General features: G+C 36.1%; 1 protein-coding gene and 1 long non-coding RNA gene across 4 annotated transcripts; one reads left to right on the forward strand and one right to left on the reverse strand.

The window, feature by feature from the left end:
• Nucleotides 1-165: 165 nt before the first annotated feature.
• Nucleotides 166-5,702, reverse strand: eno1b (enolase 1b, (alpha)). Of its 2 annotated transcripts, none has more exons than XM_046859122.1 (8): nucleotides 5,649-5,702; nucleotides 5,221-5,279; nucleotides 5,046-5,115; nucleotides 4,667-4,788; nucleotides 3,156-3,378; nucleotides 2,874-3,068; nucleotides 2,512-2,700; nucleotides 166-567 (listed from the first exon to the last, which is right to left on the reverse strand). In XM_046859122.1, exons 1-7 carry the CDS (start codon nucleotides 5,683-5,685, stop codon nucleotides 2,522-2,524), a joined length of 885 nt encoding a protein of 294 aa, XP_046715078.1. In that variant the 5' UTR covers nucleotides 5,686-5,702; the 3' UTR covers nucleotides 166-567; nucleotides 2,512-2,521. The 2 variants fall into 2 exon arrangements, with proteins under 2 accessions (XP_046715078.1, XP_046715070.1); XM_046859114.1 differs by having other exon boundaries at nucleotides 166-602.
• A 5,569-nt stretch (nucleotides 5,703-11,271) lies between these two features.
• Nucleotides 11,272-14,376, forward strand: LOC124389001. 2 transcript variants are annotated; one of them, XR_006926499.1, is made up of 2 exons: nucleotides 11,272-11,535; nucleotides 12,137-14,376. It is a non-coding gene; the product is annotated as an uncharacterized LOC124389001 (long non-coding RNA). The 2 variants fall into 2 exon arrangements; XR_006926498.1 differs by having other exon boundaries at nucleotides 14,056-14,376.
• Nucleotides 14,377-18,501: the final 4,125 nt, after the last annotated feature.

The following is an 18,501-nucleotide window of genomic DNA, read 5'->3' on the forward strand; positions in this document are numbered from 1 at the left end:
TTTATTTTTCCATTTAACACATTTCCCCATGCACGATTCATACAAATGTTATATTCTAGATCTTAAGATATCTTAAAACACAAAAAGATACTAATTTCTTATCAAATTTAGTGCATTGTGAATAATTGTCTACTGAAAAATTGTCACATAGTAAGAAAACAAAGGTTTTTTTAAGGTCATGTTTATTTTTAATCTGCTGCAACCACAGGATACTCTAAAACCACAGACATATAATTGGTTCTTTATGAATGAAATTCTCAGTAAATGACTAAGTTCACAGCACTGATTATATATATTTGTATATATTATATATATAGATTTTTTTTTAATAACTGTAAATACTGCTTACATTCCTTTAATATACTTTTTAACCATTCTGATACAAAAAAAACCCAAAAAAACAGTACAGAATAATATTGGTATGCTGTAATTTTCTCTACTGACAGCAAGCAAAGCTAGATTGTCATAACATGGGCTTTCGGTGTAGTCAATAGTTCTGCCTCAGTTCAGTGTGTTCCTGAACTTCCTCCCTGCGAAATGAGCCTTATCGCCAGTTCCTTTTCAATTCTGTGGAGAAAACCCAGAGAAGGGTTTTCACACAGCTACAAGGAAAGAGTGGATAAATCAACAAATTATTGTAAAAAGTTTTTTTTTTATTGTAAAAAGTAATTTAGTAATACATTTCAGAAATGCTTACATAAATACAAAAACTAATTGATATTCCATAGCAATTTAAATTTCATATTGATAGTTTGATCAGACATTTTGTACACTTGTGTAACACTGCAATATTTATAATTTGCATCTGGAAAGTATTCAAAGCGCTTCACTTTTTCCACGTTTTTCCATATCATGGAACAGCCATATTTCAAAATGGATTACATTCATTATTTTCCTTGAAATTCTACAAACAATACCCCACAATGACAACGTAAAAGAAGTTTGTTCAAAATCTTTGCCAATTTATAAAAAAAAAAATAATAATCAAGTACATAAGTATTCACAGCCTTTGCCAAGTCACCTAAAATTTAGCTCAGCTGCATCTTGTTTTCACTGATCAATCTTGAGCTGTTTCTACAACTTGATTGGAGTCTATCTGTGGTATATTCAGTTAATGGGACATGATTTGGAGTCACACACCTGTCTATATAAAAGTCTCACAGTTAACAGTGCATGTCAGAGCACAAACCAAGCCATGAAGTCCAAGGAATTGTCTGTAGACCTCTGAGACAGGATTGTATGGAGGCACAGATCTGAGGAAGGGTACAGACAATTTTTTGCAGCATTGAAGGTCCAATGAGTACAGTGGCCGGCATCATCCACAAATAGAAGAAGTTTGGAACCACCAGGACTCTTCCTAGAGCGGCCGCCTGGCCAAATTGAACAATCTGAGGGGAGAAAGGCCTTCGTCAGAAGAACCTGATGGTCACTCTGAAAGAGCTCCAGCGTTTCTCTGTAGAGAGAGGAGAACCTTCCAGAAGAACAACCATCTTTGCAGCACTCCACCAATCAGGCAGAGGTAGAGTGGCCAGATGGAAGCCACTCCTCAGTAAAAGACACATGACAGCCTGCCTGGAGTTTGCCAAAATACATGTAAAGGACTCTCAAACCATGAGAAACAAAGATTAAACTCTTTGGCTTGAATGCCAAGCATCATGTCTGGAGGAAACCAGGCACCGCTCATCACTTGGCCAAAACCATCCCTACGATGGTAGCATCATCATGCTGTGAGGATGTTTTTCAGCGGCAGGAACTGGGAGACTAGTCAGGATCAAGGGAAGGATGAATGTAGCAATGTACAGAGACATCCTTTGTGAAAACCTGCTACAGAGTGCCCGGGACCTCAAAATGGGGTGACTTCATCTTCCAACAGTACAACGACCCTAACAAAGGATAAGACAGGAGCGGCTATGGGACGACTCTGTAAACGTGCTGGAGAGGCCCAGCCAGAGCCCAGGCGTGAACCCGATTGAACATCTCTGGAGATATCTGAAAATGGCTGTGCACCAACGCTCACAATCCAACCTAATGGAGCTTGAGAACTTCTGCAAAAAAGAATGGAAGAAACTACCCAAAAATAGGTGTGCAAAGCTTGTAGCATCATACTGAAAAAGACTTGTAATTGGTGCCAAAGATGCTTTAACAAAGTATTGAGCAAAGGCTGTGAATTCTTATGTATGTGTTTTATTTAATTATTGTTTTTATAAATTTGCAAAGATTTCATTTTCATTCATTACATTGTCATTATGGGGTATTGTTTTTAGAATTCCGAGGAAAATAATGAATTTAATCCATTTTGGAATAAGACTAACATAAAATGTGGAAAAAGTGAAGTGCTGTAAATACTTTCTGGATGTACAGTACCTGCTCATTTTAATTGCTTTATTTTAGTGGTCACAGTACAGAATGTAAATTCAACATATCTTTAGTAGCAAATGCTGAAAATAGTAGGATGCCAAGACCATTTTCTTGCACCATAATTAATGCATGCAGTAAATTGTGAACTCGCACCTGGAGGGACTCAAATTTGGTTCACTTTGAGCACCTGACAATTGCAGGCCTTCTCCGCCACGGCTTTGGAAATACGTTTAGGATTAGTCACGGTCAGGTCGTCCCCAACTACCTGAATATCTGTAGGGGCTGTAAAGCTGGGCCAGGCCTGGCAATCATCCTGGTCAACTGGGTCCTCAATGGACACCACTTCAAAACAACAAGGGGGAAGAAAGAAAAAAATAAAATAACAACTGAACTAATTAGCAAAGGAGATTTCACAACAATGGAGTAATGTGAAACATACAAACAAAATAATAATAATAATAAAACAATGGAACAATTCATTCATTACAGTTTAGAAAAATAAGAACAGGGGCTACCAGGGTCATCCTGAACAAAGGTCTTGTACAGTTCAGCAAGTTCATCAGAGGGAGTGTAACGAATGTGGTCATCAGGTGACTTGAAGTCACAATCATATTTTCCATTCCGGTGAAACTGTGATGCTGCCCCATCCATACCAATCACATCTTCAGAGTAACCTGCTTGGCTGAAGGCAGTCTTTAGCAGCTCCAAAACTAGTAGACACAGATAAAGCAGTTACCATTTAACATCTGTATCTGTACATCATTCACAATTTTACAACTAATTAATAATTTTACTACCTTCCTTATTCTCCACGATATTTGTTGCAAATCCACCCTCATCTCCATCATTGGTAGCATCCTTGCCATACTTCTCCTTAATGATGTTTCTTAGGTTGTGGTAGACCTCAGCCCCGATGCGCATGGCCTCCTTGAAGCTACTGGCACTCACCGGCAGGATCATGAACTCCTGCATCGCGAGCTTATTGTCAGCATGGGATCCACCATTTGTCACATTTAATACCTTAAACAAAATAAGCAGCACAAGTTTTACTTTAATGTAAAGGTTTTTAATGTCAACTAATACCAATTTGCTTCTTTATAGGAAGTTATGAAGTGCAGAGAAATGAATCTCCACGAGAGTTAATAGACTTTCAGAACTGAGGAAAAAACTGTTTGGACAGACGATAAAATCCAACACACATTCCTCACATAATAAATCTTAATTTATTCAACAATCCATACTTAGTAACCACTTTCCACTTACTGGTTAGGATTGCCATGGATATAAGGTCTATTCCTAGAGCACTAGGCATAAGGTGGGAAAATGCTGTAGGGGAAATTCAGCATAAGGAATCTAGGACACCTGCATTGCATTATGCTAGCTACTGGCAAGATTTTAAGAAGTGGGGAAAAAACTTCCGAACCTGGAGAAATCCCATGTGGCCACCAGGACAACATGAGAAACTGAGAACCCAGAATCTGTGACCTACGTTGGCCGAGGAGTGGAAAACTGAATAATGCAACAACAATTCAGACAAACCAGAAAAAGTAGATATATTTTGCAAATGGAATACTTACCACTGATTGAACATCAGTCACTGAACAAGAAGTAGGAAATTGTGTATATACCTTTGTTTCTTGTACATTTGTGAAGTTTTGTGTTCACATTAAACCATTTTTGTTTTAAATAAAGCAACTTTAAATCAGTTTTCATTTACACACAAATCGACTTTGTAATGCCTCAGCTTGTTGTACTTCCTGTATATTGAGTGAGGAAGTCTCATCCAGTCAGTGGTATGTATTCCATTCAAAAACCAGATCTACCATTTCTGTCATAATTATATTTGTGTTTTCTAATTTGTTGCTTTGGTTTAAGGATTTTTATTTTTATTTTTGTTTTGTTATTGTGTTTTCTGACATCTCGCACACCGAAGTGAAACCATATTAATGCTACACCACCACGTGGCACACTGTAAATTCTTTCATCTATTCTGTAAATTAAGCTATAAATTATCTAAAACCTTGCTCTAAGACAAAGTCAGAAAGGAGATATTTGTGGTACCAAAATCACAAATTTCTAAAACAAAGTTGAAGTTTTAAGTTATATGATATAATTGCTTATTTAGGTTCAACATCTGCCCTTAGACTTTCATATCAAACAGGTTTTCAGTGAAATATTTGTAATGATTTTATTAACGCAAAGAAACAGTAAAATGTATCATCAATCAATCAAAAAAAAAAAAAAGATCAATATTTATTTGATTCACTGTAAGTAGTTTCTGTTCAATTTTAACGTCTTTATCACTCACCGGCACTAGCAGGATGACCTCTGGGTCGGCAATATGTTGGTAAAGAGGAACACCTTTTTCTGCTGCTCTTGCATTGCACACAGCCAAGGATATACCCAGGATGGCATTAGCACCAAATTTGGCTGAAATGTGAATGTATATAACACAATAATTACTATAATATAATAAAACTATTAGAAGTAGCTCATCAAAAAAACGATTTTACTGCCAAAACTACTTTTTCTAACACACCCATTTAGCTGGTTCAATTACTATTAAGCCCTTTGTTTTCCAATGTTCTTGACTGTTCTTAAAGTGTTGCACATGAAAAGAAACTAAATATGAAAAAATAACTTTTTATTAGTTACTAAATAATGTTTGCATTATTAAAATAACTTACACTTGTTATCAGTGCCATCCAACTCCTGCATGAACTTGTCAATCTTCTCTTGTTCAACTACATTAAATCCCTAGAAAATCAATTCTAGTTGATTTTGTGTTTTTTCCAGGTCTGCAATAATGAAGTTTGTGATTTCTTTTGGCCAACAATTGAAACAACTGAAAACACTTCAAACCTGTTTAATCAGTGTCGGTGCAATTGTTTGGGGGACATGCTCAACAGCTTTTGAGGTTCCTGCAGAACAATGAAAGCAGCATGAAACAAGAAAATACATTAAACCCACATACAATTTGAAGAATGAATAAAAGAGGAATGCAAGAGTATACATTTCTCTGCATGAACTGACTGCACCCTATAATCTTGCCTGCAGTAAGTTTAATTAGTGATCACAATTATAAGTGGGAAAATGCTTAAATAGTTTAGTTAAGCCCCAATCCAGTCACATTCATTCCATCTATTTCTGTTGCACTTAAACATTTTTACCAAACAGCAATGTAATTTAAAAGACATTCACATCAATGATAGTCATGCTTAACCAGGGACCTTTAAGCAAGCAATGGTTTCTATTCAATTTTGTCAATCTGAACGTAAAATCAAGTTCACCTTCTGTTTTTTGGCCCAGTTTCTGAAGGGAGGTCATGTTCTGCTTCAGAATGTCACAGTACATGTTGGAATCCATGTTTCCCGAATTTAACCGCAGCTCCCCAGTACCAGCAGCACTCATGCAGCCCCAGACCATGACGCTACCACCACCATGCTTGACTGTAGGCAATACACAGTTTTCTTGGTGCTCCTCACCAGGGTGTAGCCACACATGCTGGACACCATCTGAGCCAAAAAAGTTTGTTTTAGTGTCATCAGACCACAGGACATGGTTCCAGTAATTCATGCTCTTGGGCATGGTGTCTTCAGCAAACTGTTTTTGGGCTTTCTTGTGAGCCAGCTTCAGAAAAGGCTCCCTTCTGGTACAACACCCATGCAAACCAACTTGTTGCAGTGTGCGTCGTATGGTCTGAGCACTGACAAGCGGACCTTCTGCTTCTGCAACCTCTAAAGCAATGCTGGCAGCACTCATATGTCTGTTTTTTGAAGCCAGTTTCTGCACTTGAAGTACAGCACGAGGACTCAGCTTCTTTGATCGACCTTTGCGAGGCCTGTTCTGAGTGGAACCCGTCTTGGAAAACCTCTGTATGACCCTGGCCACTGTACTGTAAGTCAGTTTCAGGAGGTTACCGATCTTCTTGTAGCCGAGGCCATCTTTGTGGAGAGCAACAATTTTAATTCTCAAATCCTCAGAGAGTTCTTTGCCATGAGGTGCCATGTTGAACTTCCAGTGGTCGGTATGAGAGAATTGTACTCAAAACATTAGATTTTTACTGCTCTTATACAAGATACACAAATTTGTATGGTCCTGTCAAGCAAACAAAAACATGAACATGATGAGTAGGACATGTGGCTTTGCATGGTTACACAACATACATCTGTTATCACTTAGGATGTATTCACTTTTGTTGCCAGCTGTTTTGACAATAATGACTGTATGAGTTATTTTCAGTGGACAGTAAATTTGTATAGCTATACAAGCTCCACATTAACTACTTTAAAATATATTCAAGTTTAATTTAAATAGTACTGTCCCTTGAGAAGATATACTAAATGGTTTTATATATTGTATATATATATATATATATAGAAAATGCCAAATTATCCGTTTGGCAGATAGAACAGTCGGTTATTTATTGGTAATACGGTTTCTGTGTATTATTTCTGCTCTGTTTCATGCATAAAACGATTTTACACATCTGGATTGGTCCAGATAAAATAAATAAATAAATAAATCGTGAGTAAAGTCTGTTTCTGTTTTATTTACCGGATCTGCTGTCAGACTGAGACGCAAAACTACCGTCCTACTTATAATTCTAACATTACTAATATTATCATGTTACACAACAGCATCTGCATTCCAATGATCTCCCTGACTCACACATCATCTCCAAATCTTTAAAAATGCTACTCTAGTGAAAATCCAACAAAGCTAACAGCCACCTGGCTGAATATTAATTTAATTGTGAGATTAATTAAAAATAACAATTATAATCAATATATCATGAAAGGACGTTTACCTTGGATAGTGTAGATATGCAGTGCAATGCAGTGGAGCTGAAGGACAAGCTATTAATCTGAATGGGCCTGAATGCTTTTTTACACCCTTATTTTTCTACGTGGAGTTACATAGATTATGTCCAATGAGCGGGAAGAGTGTGTACAGAATCAGCCAATCCTCAAAAAAGAGGCGGGACATTACCCAAATGTGGCTAAAGACATAGGGATTGAGGGTTGGGTTTGTCCTCATCTTCTTCGACAATACAGTATTCAATATGGGCACAGAGCCTACTGCCATCTGCTGATTAAGTTCACTGTTCTTCTACTGTGTCTTCACTGAACAGTGAGAACAAACAAAAGACAGCAATGTTTATGTATCAACACGCAGCGACCTTACTTTCAGTTACAACCAGAGATGAATGAAGTACAAATACTTTTTTACTTTACTTAAGTAGATTTTTCTGGTTTCAGTACTTCACTTCACTGTTTATTCCTTGGACAACTTTTACTTTCATTAATTTTTTTTACACAAACATATGTACTTTATACTTCTTACATTTTCAAACCAGACTCATCATTTAGTTTTAATCTATTTGGCCCATCGACCTATTTCTTTTCATTGCATGGCTTTTTTAACCTACCATTGGTTTATCATTCGCATTATCATTCCCATACACCACAGATGTAGGGACAAAGACATTCTTGATCGCCTGATCATCATCATCATCATCATTTCTCTGCTTGTGTTCTATATGGTGGTTGTTCAGCCTGAATACATTTATTACAAAATTTGAAATTCTTTTATATCAATATATTAATATGATGTGAGATCAGTTACCAGCATGACACTAACATAGTTAGTAGTAATGACTACTTTTTACTTAAGTCCATGAAAGAACCCACATGTCTTTACTTTAACTTGAGTTTATAAGTGTAGTCAGTACTTCAATTTTTACCAGAGTCTTTTAAAATGTAAGTATCTGTACATCTACTAAGTATGTGTATACTTTTGCCATCTTTGTGTACAACTAACACATATGTACTTTCTGTACAAATACAAAAAAATACTGTATCTCATCTGATGTCCTGCAATGTTTCTCAGTCTGCCTGTAGTCTATACATCTGTGTACATTATACCCAGTCCTGCAGAACCCATGTGCTGCACATTTTAGCTCCCAGCACACCTTATTTCTGAGAAATAACAGGTTTTCTGAATGAAAGTGAATGGAAGAGCTGGAAATGCAGGACCCCGAAAGTACTCCTGGCCCAAGGTTGGGAACCTGTGCATTAGTTGGAAAGAGACAACCATATAGGACAACCACAGAGCAAATATTTAAAAAAATTGGATTATTCTAGTAAAGAGGTGTATCCGCACCTTGTACAGTTAAGTGTTAAGAGTTAAGTGGACAGATTATACCCCAATGACTTTACTGAAGAATACCGTTGTAGGTTGGGATTATAAGTGGGAAAATTAATGTATTAAATAATATATTAATAAAATATTTATTCACATTCATAAAAAATACATGATATATATAATATGGCTACTCTTGTCTGTTTGCAGTTAAATCTTCATAGTTCACAACCAAGGTACAAAAAATAATATTGTAATGTACATATTTTTATGTTATGTACAATAATACGGATACAATGCTTAGAGTTACCTATATTTTTATTTGTTCTTTCCATTCATCAGAAAGCCTAAACATTAGTTTAGCATGTGTAAATATTGTGATTAAGTTGGTTGGATGACAGTAACAGTGGGATGATAGTGTCTGATGTTTAGCTGAATTTCAATGTATTTGTTTGGTGGGGAGTGGACAAAACTTTTGAGAAGTGGGTGAGACCTATATATATATATATATATATATATATATATATATATATATATATATATATATATATATATATATATATATATAGTATTACCTCTTACAGCCACAGAAGTGCTTTTCTGGGACAGACATTTTAACAAAATGTTCTGGCAAAGACATTTAAAAACAATTGTATGAAAAAACTAATAAATACATTTATATATATATATATATATATATATATATATATATATATATATATATATATATATATATATATATATATATATGTGTGTGTGTGTGTGTGTGTGTGTGTGTGTGTGTGTGTGTGTGTGTGTCATATAATATTACCTCTTACAGCCACAGAAGTGCTTTTCTTAGACACAGCAGAAGAAAGCTTGTCCGAAACATCTTGTTTTTCTGGAAATCTACAATTATTTTCTCAGATATATTTGCAATTATTACACTAAAGTACACTTTAATTACTTCCTTAATCCATCACACACTCACACAGAAAGTGAATTTTAGCTGAGTAGAATTTAATACAGCATACACCACTACATCACAATGCACATGCAGAGTTATATTTTGACATTGTGAGTGCACATCAAATGCAGATGTATCATGAGAAACTACGTACCATCAGAGGCTGGTATCTAATACAGTGATTGTCTTGAGTGTTGCATATTGATTATGTCACTGATTATTTATTATATATATATATATATATATATATATATATATATATATATATATATATATATATATATATATATAAAGAGAGAGAAAGAGAGATAATATTATTGTGATGCATTACTTGTGTAACTACTTATTTAGCCAGACAAAGAGACACAAGGTCATACAAGAAAGAAATCCTGTCTACGTTGGAAAAACATGCTGTAGGGCAGGTAAGGCCAAGTGAATAAAATGATAGGGGCAGCTTTGTTTAAAGGCCAAACAGTATGGCCATTTTTTCCTCTGTCATATAGGAAAATTATAACAGTATTAAAAACAATAAGATACAGATTTTTCACTTTAATTTTGACAGTACAATGGATTCAAACCTTTTTTTTTTTTAATTGCCAGATGTGTTTATTTTTTATCACGAATCAAACTACGCATTTTTGCATATGTTTACCCGGAGGAGAAAATGATGAAACTGAGGGACAGTGGTGTGTTTATGAGAAAGAGAAGCCTGACATCTCATTTAGATCAGGAATCCCCCAGGTCAAGTCTCACCATGAATTCTCTCTCTCTCTCAATCTCTCTCTTTCTCTCTCTCACACACACACACTGTGTATCTGTGTGTTTGCGTGAATAAAGTGGTGCTGGAGCTTGTTTTGTTGTTCCTCCATTGCACAAGCCCTCAGGAGGCCACTTTTGGAGGCCAGCTGATCCTTGTGTTCCACCTCTCTCTTGCCACTGAAACTGGCATTGGGGAGCTCATTACAGGAGGAAGGAGAAGAAAGTGAACTGTCTCTTGGGTTACAGACCTGAAGTGTGTCTCTGGATAAAGTCCCTACTAGTGAAATCTTAGACCATCCATCCAATTAACCAAACATATGATTGTGGAAAATACATCTCACTTCATCATAGAAATGGAATAATGATTAATATACTGTACATACAAACACTAGCCCTGTAATAAATAAAACCCTTAATAAGTTATCTAAATTCATAATATCACTAAATAAACACTATATTTTAATATGTAAATAAACACAGCAAAATTCCCTTTATGAGATGGGCAAAAATGCAAGCAATATATTCATCCATCATGTTATTCTGTATTTTGGGCTTAACTCAGAACATCAGTGCAAAATAAAATGCATTTCATGGTATGAATTTATTTAGATTCAGCTAAAACATACAGGCAGCTATTGTATAACAAGAAAGTCATCTTCGTTGAAATAAATCAATATATTAATATTCAATGATTTGGATGTCTATTGTTGTTGTTTTTCCGTTGCAGTCGATCAAATATCTACAACATATTGGAAACTAATCTTTTTATTTAAATGTAATGCTTTCTAAAAATATATAAAAAGCACAAATACTGGTTTTGGTAGTTAAATTCTAGACGTTTGACATCATATCACTCTTGGAGCATGAACAAGTTGGTAAGAGGTGTGGTTTCTAAAAGCTTACCTCATCCACCCCAGTGGACTTCTCTGGTAACCTGACAAATCACAGGGCAGGAAACACACCTGTGTATGCATGGAGCATAGCTATTGGCCAGAGTATGAAAACGACACCTGGGCAGGGCTCCAAGGTGTACCTGAAGACCCAGATCTTTTTGTAAGCGCAGTTTCTTCGCTTCAGGGTCTTAAGGTGATTGCGTTTCTGGTTGTGCTTGCGATTCCACTCCTATTGTTTAGCTGATTCGTTGCAACAGCAGCTTTGCTTAAACATACTGGTGAACCTTTGGTCAACATGAAAAGAGCTGCTGGCCCTTCGGCAAATGGAAGGAGCAGGAAGTACACTTCTTTGGTTAAATGGGCACAGCAAGGCAACACAATGGCATTTCTTGTTCGCGGCTGCACCCTGAATGACCACCTCAACAAATCAAAATGGTAACTTAAATACAATGTATTTTCTACTTTTCTGTTAGTTATTTCAAAATATATGATCTTACTTAATCAATTTCAAGTCAGACAGAACTATAGATGCTTAGGAGATTAACTCTAACCCCCATGACCTGATAAACCTGTTGGGTCAGTTTAAAACAAACAGAAAGAAAATGAGAACTTATTTGTTTAGATAGTAAACAGGAAATATGCAGCATGTGTATAAAAAAAGCAATGCAAATAAGGCTAGTGGGTTTTATCACGATATACATTATTGTTGTGAAAACACAACTTTGCATAAGGTTGTGTTTTCAGTTTATATCACTTTCTTGTTGTCATATATTTTAATGTATTTGCTCCTTTAAAAGCTGTAAAAACACTGGCTTGATCTATTGTGTGTTCCTATTAGAATTAATTAAATTGTTCAGAAACCGCTATAATAAAGTTCTAATTTTTAGCCACAGAATTAGGGAGAGAGAGAGAGAGAGAGAGAGAGAGAGAGAGAGATTCACAAACTATCTTCATTATCTAGACAAATGCATGTCAAATGTGTAGTCTTTAGTATTTTAATATAGTATAGTATTTTATTGAACTGTGTTTGTTGCAGACTGAGTTGAATAAGGCGCAGCCTCAGGTGCAGATGACCAAGGTGCCATTTTAATAAGCGTGACTAAGCACTTCCATTGCCACTTCAGTGGCCTGCTGTAAACACTCTGTTGCATGCCACAGACACAGGTTTGTTTTGATGAAGGTGCAACCAGCGAGGCTCTCCCGAGCCTGGACTCTCTCCCGAGCCTAGACTCTCCCTTGTGATTTCTCTGAGGTGACAATGCTTATGGGACACTTCAGAGTGTTAATTAGTCAGGGGTAACTTTGGGAAAGTGCAAATAATGGGAGGTTCATTAATTCTACCTTCATGAAAAGAATATTTTTGCTTTAAAAAACAATTTCTCAACAGTTTCAATTAAAGCAGGAAAATTATAAAAATTATTATTAAATATTATATTATAATATATTAGAGTATTTATTTTTATATTCCAGAAAAAATAAAACACAATTAAGTTGCCATAGTGACCATTAAAAAAAATATATTCAATCTGTATTCTGAAAAGGAATGAAAATATAAATATAAAAAATAAAAAGGGACAGTTATTACAATAAAAGTAGGCAATCTGAGCCTGGGTGGAGGTTTAACAAGCACAAAATCACACTGCTATAGTGACACTGGATTATGCCATTAATCTAAACTTTTATGTGCATATTGATGGATTTTTCAGTTGGCAATTTTATACATTCAAATGATTTAACACAACATTTAACAAGCAAAAGAGCATCAACACGATAACAAGGATGGTTATCTCCATCTTACGAGGCAGTTTTGGATGTTATAGAATTCTCTAATACTGCCTGGTAATGATGCAGATGGCCCTCGAATAACTCTACGAAAATGCAGTCTAATTATAAGCTCTATTTCACTCAAAATTAAAATAAGCCATGGTTAAATGCTCTTAGGGCACATCTTACCTGACAGTGCTGGGCTGATCACTTGTGTTCTAACACTGTCTGGTAATGATGCACACTGAGAGCAAGAAACTTGAGTATCATCCATTGTGAAGCACAGAGTCATTTATTATACAAACATTTACTGAAACCTACAGCTAAATGCAATGTGTATCACCTGTAATCAGTTAGATATACTTTTTTGTGAAAAGCAGTTAAGAATTTTGACTGTTTGACAATTAGATGAGAAAAATATCGTGTTGAAGTTGATACTGGGTGTTTTCATCTCACTTTCATCCGGCTTTTGTCATGAGATTCAAAATTCACCATTTTTTTTTTCAGCCCAACCCTGTTGCCCTGTTGATTGTCTCAATGACTGGTGTTTGAAGGGCCCCTCCCAAACACACACACACACACACACACACACACACACACACACCTACTAGTGTGTTCTGTCAACCTCTGATTGGTCCATTAAACCCCACCTCTATGGCTTATTATGTTGGTGACACATGAGATGTGTGTGAGATGAAGGGTTCCTTTTTTTATTCTCCGAGATAAAGGAAAAGGAAGTTATTACTGTCACCGAAAAGATGTATAACACAGTTTATAATACTTGGTTATAGATGCTTTGCGTTAACTTCTGCAATAATTTTGGCAGTGGACATGAGATGCTTTGACAAAATATTTGGTTCTTTTCCTATCGCACACTCACAACCACGGACAATCGCAGATCTAAATAACATGCAATTCAGATTTGCAACGGACAGGTGCCACATAAAAGCATTTAACAACTATGTCATGTTCAAGGTAATGTTTGCCAAGGGCCTGCTCTTAAAGTGAAGTGTAACCAAACCTTTCTTTACTTTATCCCAACCCCCCACCACCAGCACTAGTATTTCTGCTATTCTATTCAGTTGTATAAAGCTCCCATGAATGTTTTCTATCGCTCATTGTAATCATGTTGCCTTTATTTGCTCTGCCTTTTCTAATTCTGCCTCTGTTTCACATTCTGTCCTTGTGCAGTTTCACCAGCCTGATTCTTCTCCGGACTCAACTCTCCTCTCTGCCTCTTTCAAATCCTCTGATTTGCGTCTTACCAGGCATGTTTAGACGTTGGTATTCTCTCTAATACTGCCTGGTAATGCTGCCAATCACAAGGAAGTTGCTCATCATGGCTTTCCTGCTCGGTCAGCACAGGAACTCTTTTACATATGCATGCTAACATTAGAGCTTCTGTTCATCTGCCAAATTCATATTTTTTTTTATTGTAATTAATAAATGAGGCAAGTTGATGCAAATCTTCTAATGTAATTGGTATATGCAATAAATGATATTTTATTTAAATGTGTGTATATGTGTTTGTTATAACATGTTCTATTAGCGGCCATGTATTCTTTCACAGAGAACACAGAGCAATAACAGTGCACATCCCAGCACTGCCAGAGTTCCTGAAAATCATACTTAAGTAAAAGTATAGATACCCTACTGTAAAACTTACAGTAGTAAGTTCAAAGTCACCAATTCCAATTACAAAGTCTTAGAGATTCATTACCATACACTACACATTTCGTGAAAAAGCCAAAAAACTATTGATTTGAGGGGTTTGATTTCTTAAAATACAAATCAAATTGTACACCAACACTGCATTAACCAAAATCAACACAACAGCCTCTTCAACATGCCATAAGAAAACAAAGATACAAGTTGGTTATAAAAAAGGCAAAGTAGTAAAGCAATCTTTCAAAAGTTTTCTTGAATAATCAAATAAATTTACAGTATCATCTCACAAAGAAACAGCCCATTACTATTCAATAGACAAATTAAATAGTGATGGTTATATTGCCTTTTCTGCAGAATAAATAAGCCATGCCAGAAAAGGCTGCCATGCAAAATGTACGGTAATTAATTACGGTCAAAGTCACTTAAAATTCAGTGGAGTTAAAAGTACATATACTGAATCACAAATGTAGTTGAGAAGATTAAAAGTTGTTTAAATATTTGATACTCAGTAAAACAAGTAAGTAGTCCAAAAATTACTTAAGTACAGTAACAAAATGCATTTACCCAAATATTTTACGCCACTGACTTAATGACCCTTGATTGAAGAGTGGAATAAAAAAGGTCAATTACGATAAAATCTTAAGGAACTAAATGCTATTAAGCTTCCATGCCCTTCAGTTAGCAAGGCTAGTTATGCTTGAATGCACTGCTCTTTGATAAACTTGGTCCTAGTTGTAAATCACTTTGGATTAAATGATCTGCCAAATAAATCATTTTAAACTGAAAATACTGAGTAAGAAAAGGCCACTTTCTCTTACCTGTAAAAACAAAACAATAACACCCTAATAAAACCACTATTAATATACAAATCGTCTGAGATCCAAAAACAAGGTCACTTTTTTCCCATGACAAAGTCAGACTGGTATATAAGAAAAATGATGCTTGGCTGTCATACTGTATCTATCAGCATATTCTGTTCCTGCTTGGCAAGAAAACACGCTACAGCCATTAGTTTCATTGTTGGTATGGCTAATAGAAAAGTGCAACTTCAAATAAACATTTAGACAAACCAGCATGGGTGTATGTACTGACCTGCATCCATTTAGATGTCATATTTGATTTATTCAAAGTCAATTTCTTTAGTATGTCACCTTCCCTTCCTTTTAGACAAATCGATGCTTTTGATTATGATTTTGACTTGTTTTAGTTACCTAGTGACCCTAGTAAATGAGTCTAGTCTAGGGTCTAATTAAGTGTAAATTAGTTTGTTACTAAAAATAAAGTATAAATGAAGTCAGCTAAGTTCTGTAGTTATTATACACTACCTAGCACAAAACTAAGCATCACTAGCTTATACTGAATCTATAGTGAATAATTACGGTAAAGGGTAAGATATATATACGATCTGGACCTCAGTCTTGTGCTTAGAGGGTTGCTGGGTAAAGCTACTTTAAGCACACGTTTATAGTACAAAAGCAATTATTTTACTGCATTTTGGACTTTTGAAAATTGCTGAAGTGCAACTTCAGTTGAAATGGCAAGATATGGCAACAGGCTAGCCAGTAGGCAAACAATGTATAAATTAATACCTCTTTATTGTCAGGTACACAGCAGCAAAATGGAATTTAGCATTTACCAGAAGTGCAAATAATATGTAGATATGTAGATTTATGTGCAACAAATAAACAAACTGATAAACAGTGAGCAAGTACGCTAAGCACGCTGTGTGTGTGTGTGTGTGTGTGTGTGTGTGTGTGTGAGTGCGTGTGTGTATATAAATATATATATATATATATATATATATATATATATATATATATATATATATACACACAGTGAGGAAAATAAGTATTTGAACACCCTGCTATTTTGCAAGTTCTCCCACTTAGAAATCATGGAGGGGTCTGAAATTGTCATCAAAATTGTCATCCACTGTGAGAGACATAATCTAAAAAATAAAAACCAGAAATCACAATGTATGATTTTTTAACTATTTATTTGTATGATACAGCTGCAAATAAGTATTTGAACACCTGAGAAAGTCAATGTTAATATTTGGTACAGTAGCCTTTGTTTGCAATTACAGAGGTCAAATGTTTCCTGTAGTTTTTCACCAGGTTTGCACACACTGCAGGAGGGATTTTGGCCCACTCCTCCACACAGATCTTCTCTAGATCAGTCAGGTTTCTGGCCTGTCGCTGAGAAACACGGAGTTTGAGCTCCTCCAAAGATTCTCTATTGGGTTTAGGTCTGAGACTGGCTAGGCCACGCCAGAACCTTGATATGCTTCTTACAGAGCCACCCTTGGTTATCCTGGCTGTGTGCTTCGGTCATTGTCATGTTGGAAGACCCAGCCTCGACCCATCTTCAATGCTCTAACTGAGGGAAGGAGGTTGTTCCCCAAAATCTCGAAACCGGTCATCCTCTCCTTAATACAGTGCAGTTGCCCTGTCCCATGTGCAGAAAAACACCCTCAAAGCATGATGCTACCACCCCATGCTTCACAGTAGGGATGGTGTTCTTGGATGGTACTCATCATTCTTCTTCCTTCAAACACGTTTAGTGGAATTATGACCCAAAAGTTCTATTTTGGTCTCATCTGACCACATGACTTTCTCCCATGACTCCTCTGGATCATCCAAATGGTCATTGGCAAACTTAAGACGTGCCTGGACATGTGCTGGTTTAAGCAGGGGAACCTTCCGTGCCATGCATGATTTCAAACCATGACGTCTTAGTGTATTACCAACAGTAACCTTGAAAACGGTGGTCCCAGCTTGTTTCAAGTCATTGACCAGCTCCTTCCGTGTAGTTCTGGGCTGATTTCTCACCTTCCTTAGGATCATTGAGACCCCACAAGGTGAGATCTTGCATGGAGCCCCAGTCCGAGGGAGATTGACAGTCATGTTTAGCTTCTTCCATTTTCTAATGATTGCTCCAACAGTGGACTTTTTTCACCAAGCTGCTTGGCAATTTCCCCGTAGCCCTTTCCAGCCTTGTGGAGGTGTACAATTTTGTCTCTAGTGTCTTTGGACAGCTCTTTGGTCTTGGCCATGTTAGTAGTTGGATTCTTACTGATTGTATGGGGTGGACAGGTGTCTTTATGCAGCTAACGACCTTAAACAGGTGCATCTAATTTAGGATAATAAATGTAGTGGAGGTGCACATTTTAAAGGCAGACTAACAGGTCTTTGAGGGTCAGAATTCTAGCTGATAGACAGGTGTTTAAATACTTATTTGCAGCTGTATCATACAAATAAATAGTTTAAAAATCATATATTGTGATTTCTGGATTTTTTTTTTTTTTAGATTATGTCTCTCACAGTGGACATGCACCTACGATGACAATTTCAGACCCCTCCATGATTTCTAAGTGGGAGAACTTGCAAAGTAGGAGGGTGTTGAAATACTTATTTTCCTCACTGTATATGACATTAAACAGTAAATCTGTACTGCTATCCAAGCTGCACATTGACTACCCTGAAATATATAAAATTTTCATTCATATAGTAATGTCCCTTAAGAACCTATAATAAAATGGTTGCTAAAATGTGAGGGTGTACTCACTTTTGTAAGATACTGTATATCTCCACACATATGATCTATAAGAGAAAAAAAAATATTAGGTTAAAGCAATATGTATGTAAGGCACAATATATATATGAGCTGTATAAAGTTACAATATATGATATGTACTTATAAAACTGTACAAAACTTATATACAGTGCATATACAGATGATGTATAGATATGTGGAAGATAACAAGTATTACTAATTATCAGTGGCAGCCGTGCATTTGGTACCTGGGCCTTCAGTGGGGACTTAGCCAACTTAATACACCTCTTAACTATCACTTCGCAATTACAAAAACCATCAATACTATACAAAAATGCAATATAACAATGCGTGGCATTACAGAGAGAGGCATTTCGCATATGGAGGGTGAAAACAATTTTTACTAAAGCAAGA

Source organism: Silurus meridionalis, chromosome 1, assembly GCF_014805685.1.
Source record: "Silurus meridionalis isolate SWU-2019-XX chromosome 1, ASM1480568v1, whole genome shotgun sequence".
Classification (NCBI taxonomy): Eukaryota; Metazoa; Chordata; class Actinopteri; order Siluriformes; family Siluridae; genus Silurus; species Silurus meridionalis.

Excerpts from the sequence above, each read along its gene's own strand:
- eno1b (XM_046859122.1), bottom strand. The coding sequence starts at position 5,685 with ATGACCTCCCTTCAGAAACTGGGCCAAAAAACAGAAG. Across the intron at positions 4,789-5,045 it reads GGATGGCACTGATAACAAGT|CCAAATTTGGTGCTAATGCC; the intron begins GTAAGTTATTTT and ends TTCACATTTCAG. Across the intron at positions 3,069-3,155 it reads TATCGTGGAGAATAAGGAAG|TTTTGGAGCTGCTAAAGACT; the intron begins GTAGTAAAATTA and ends TGTGTCTACTAG.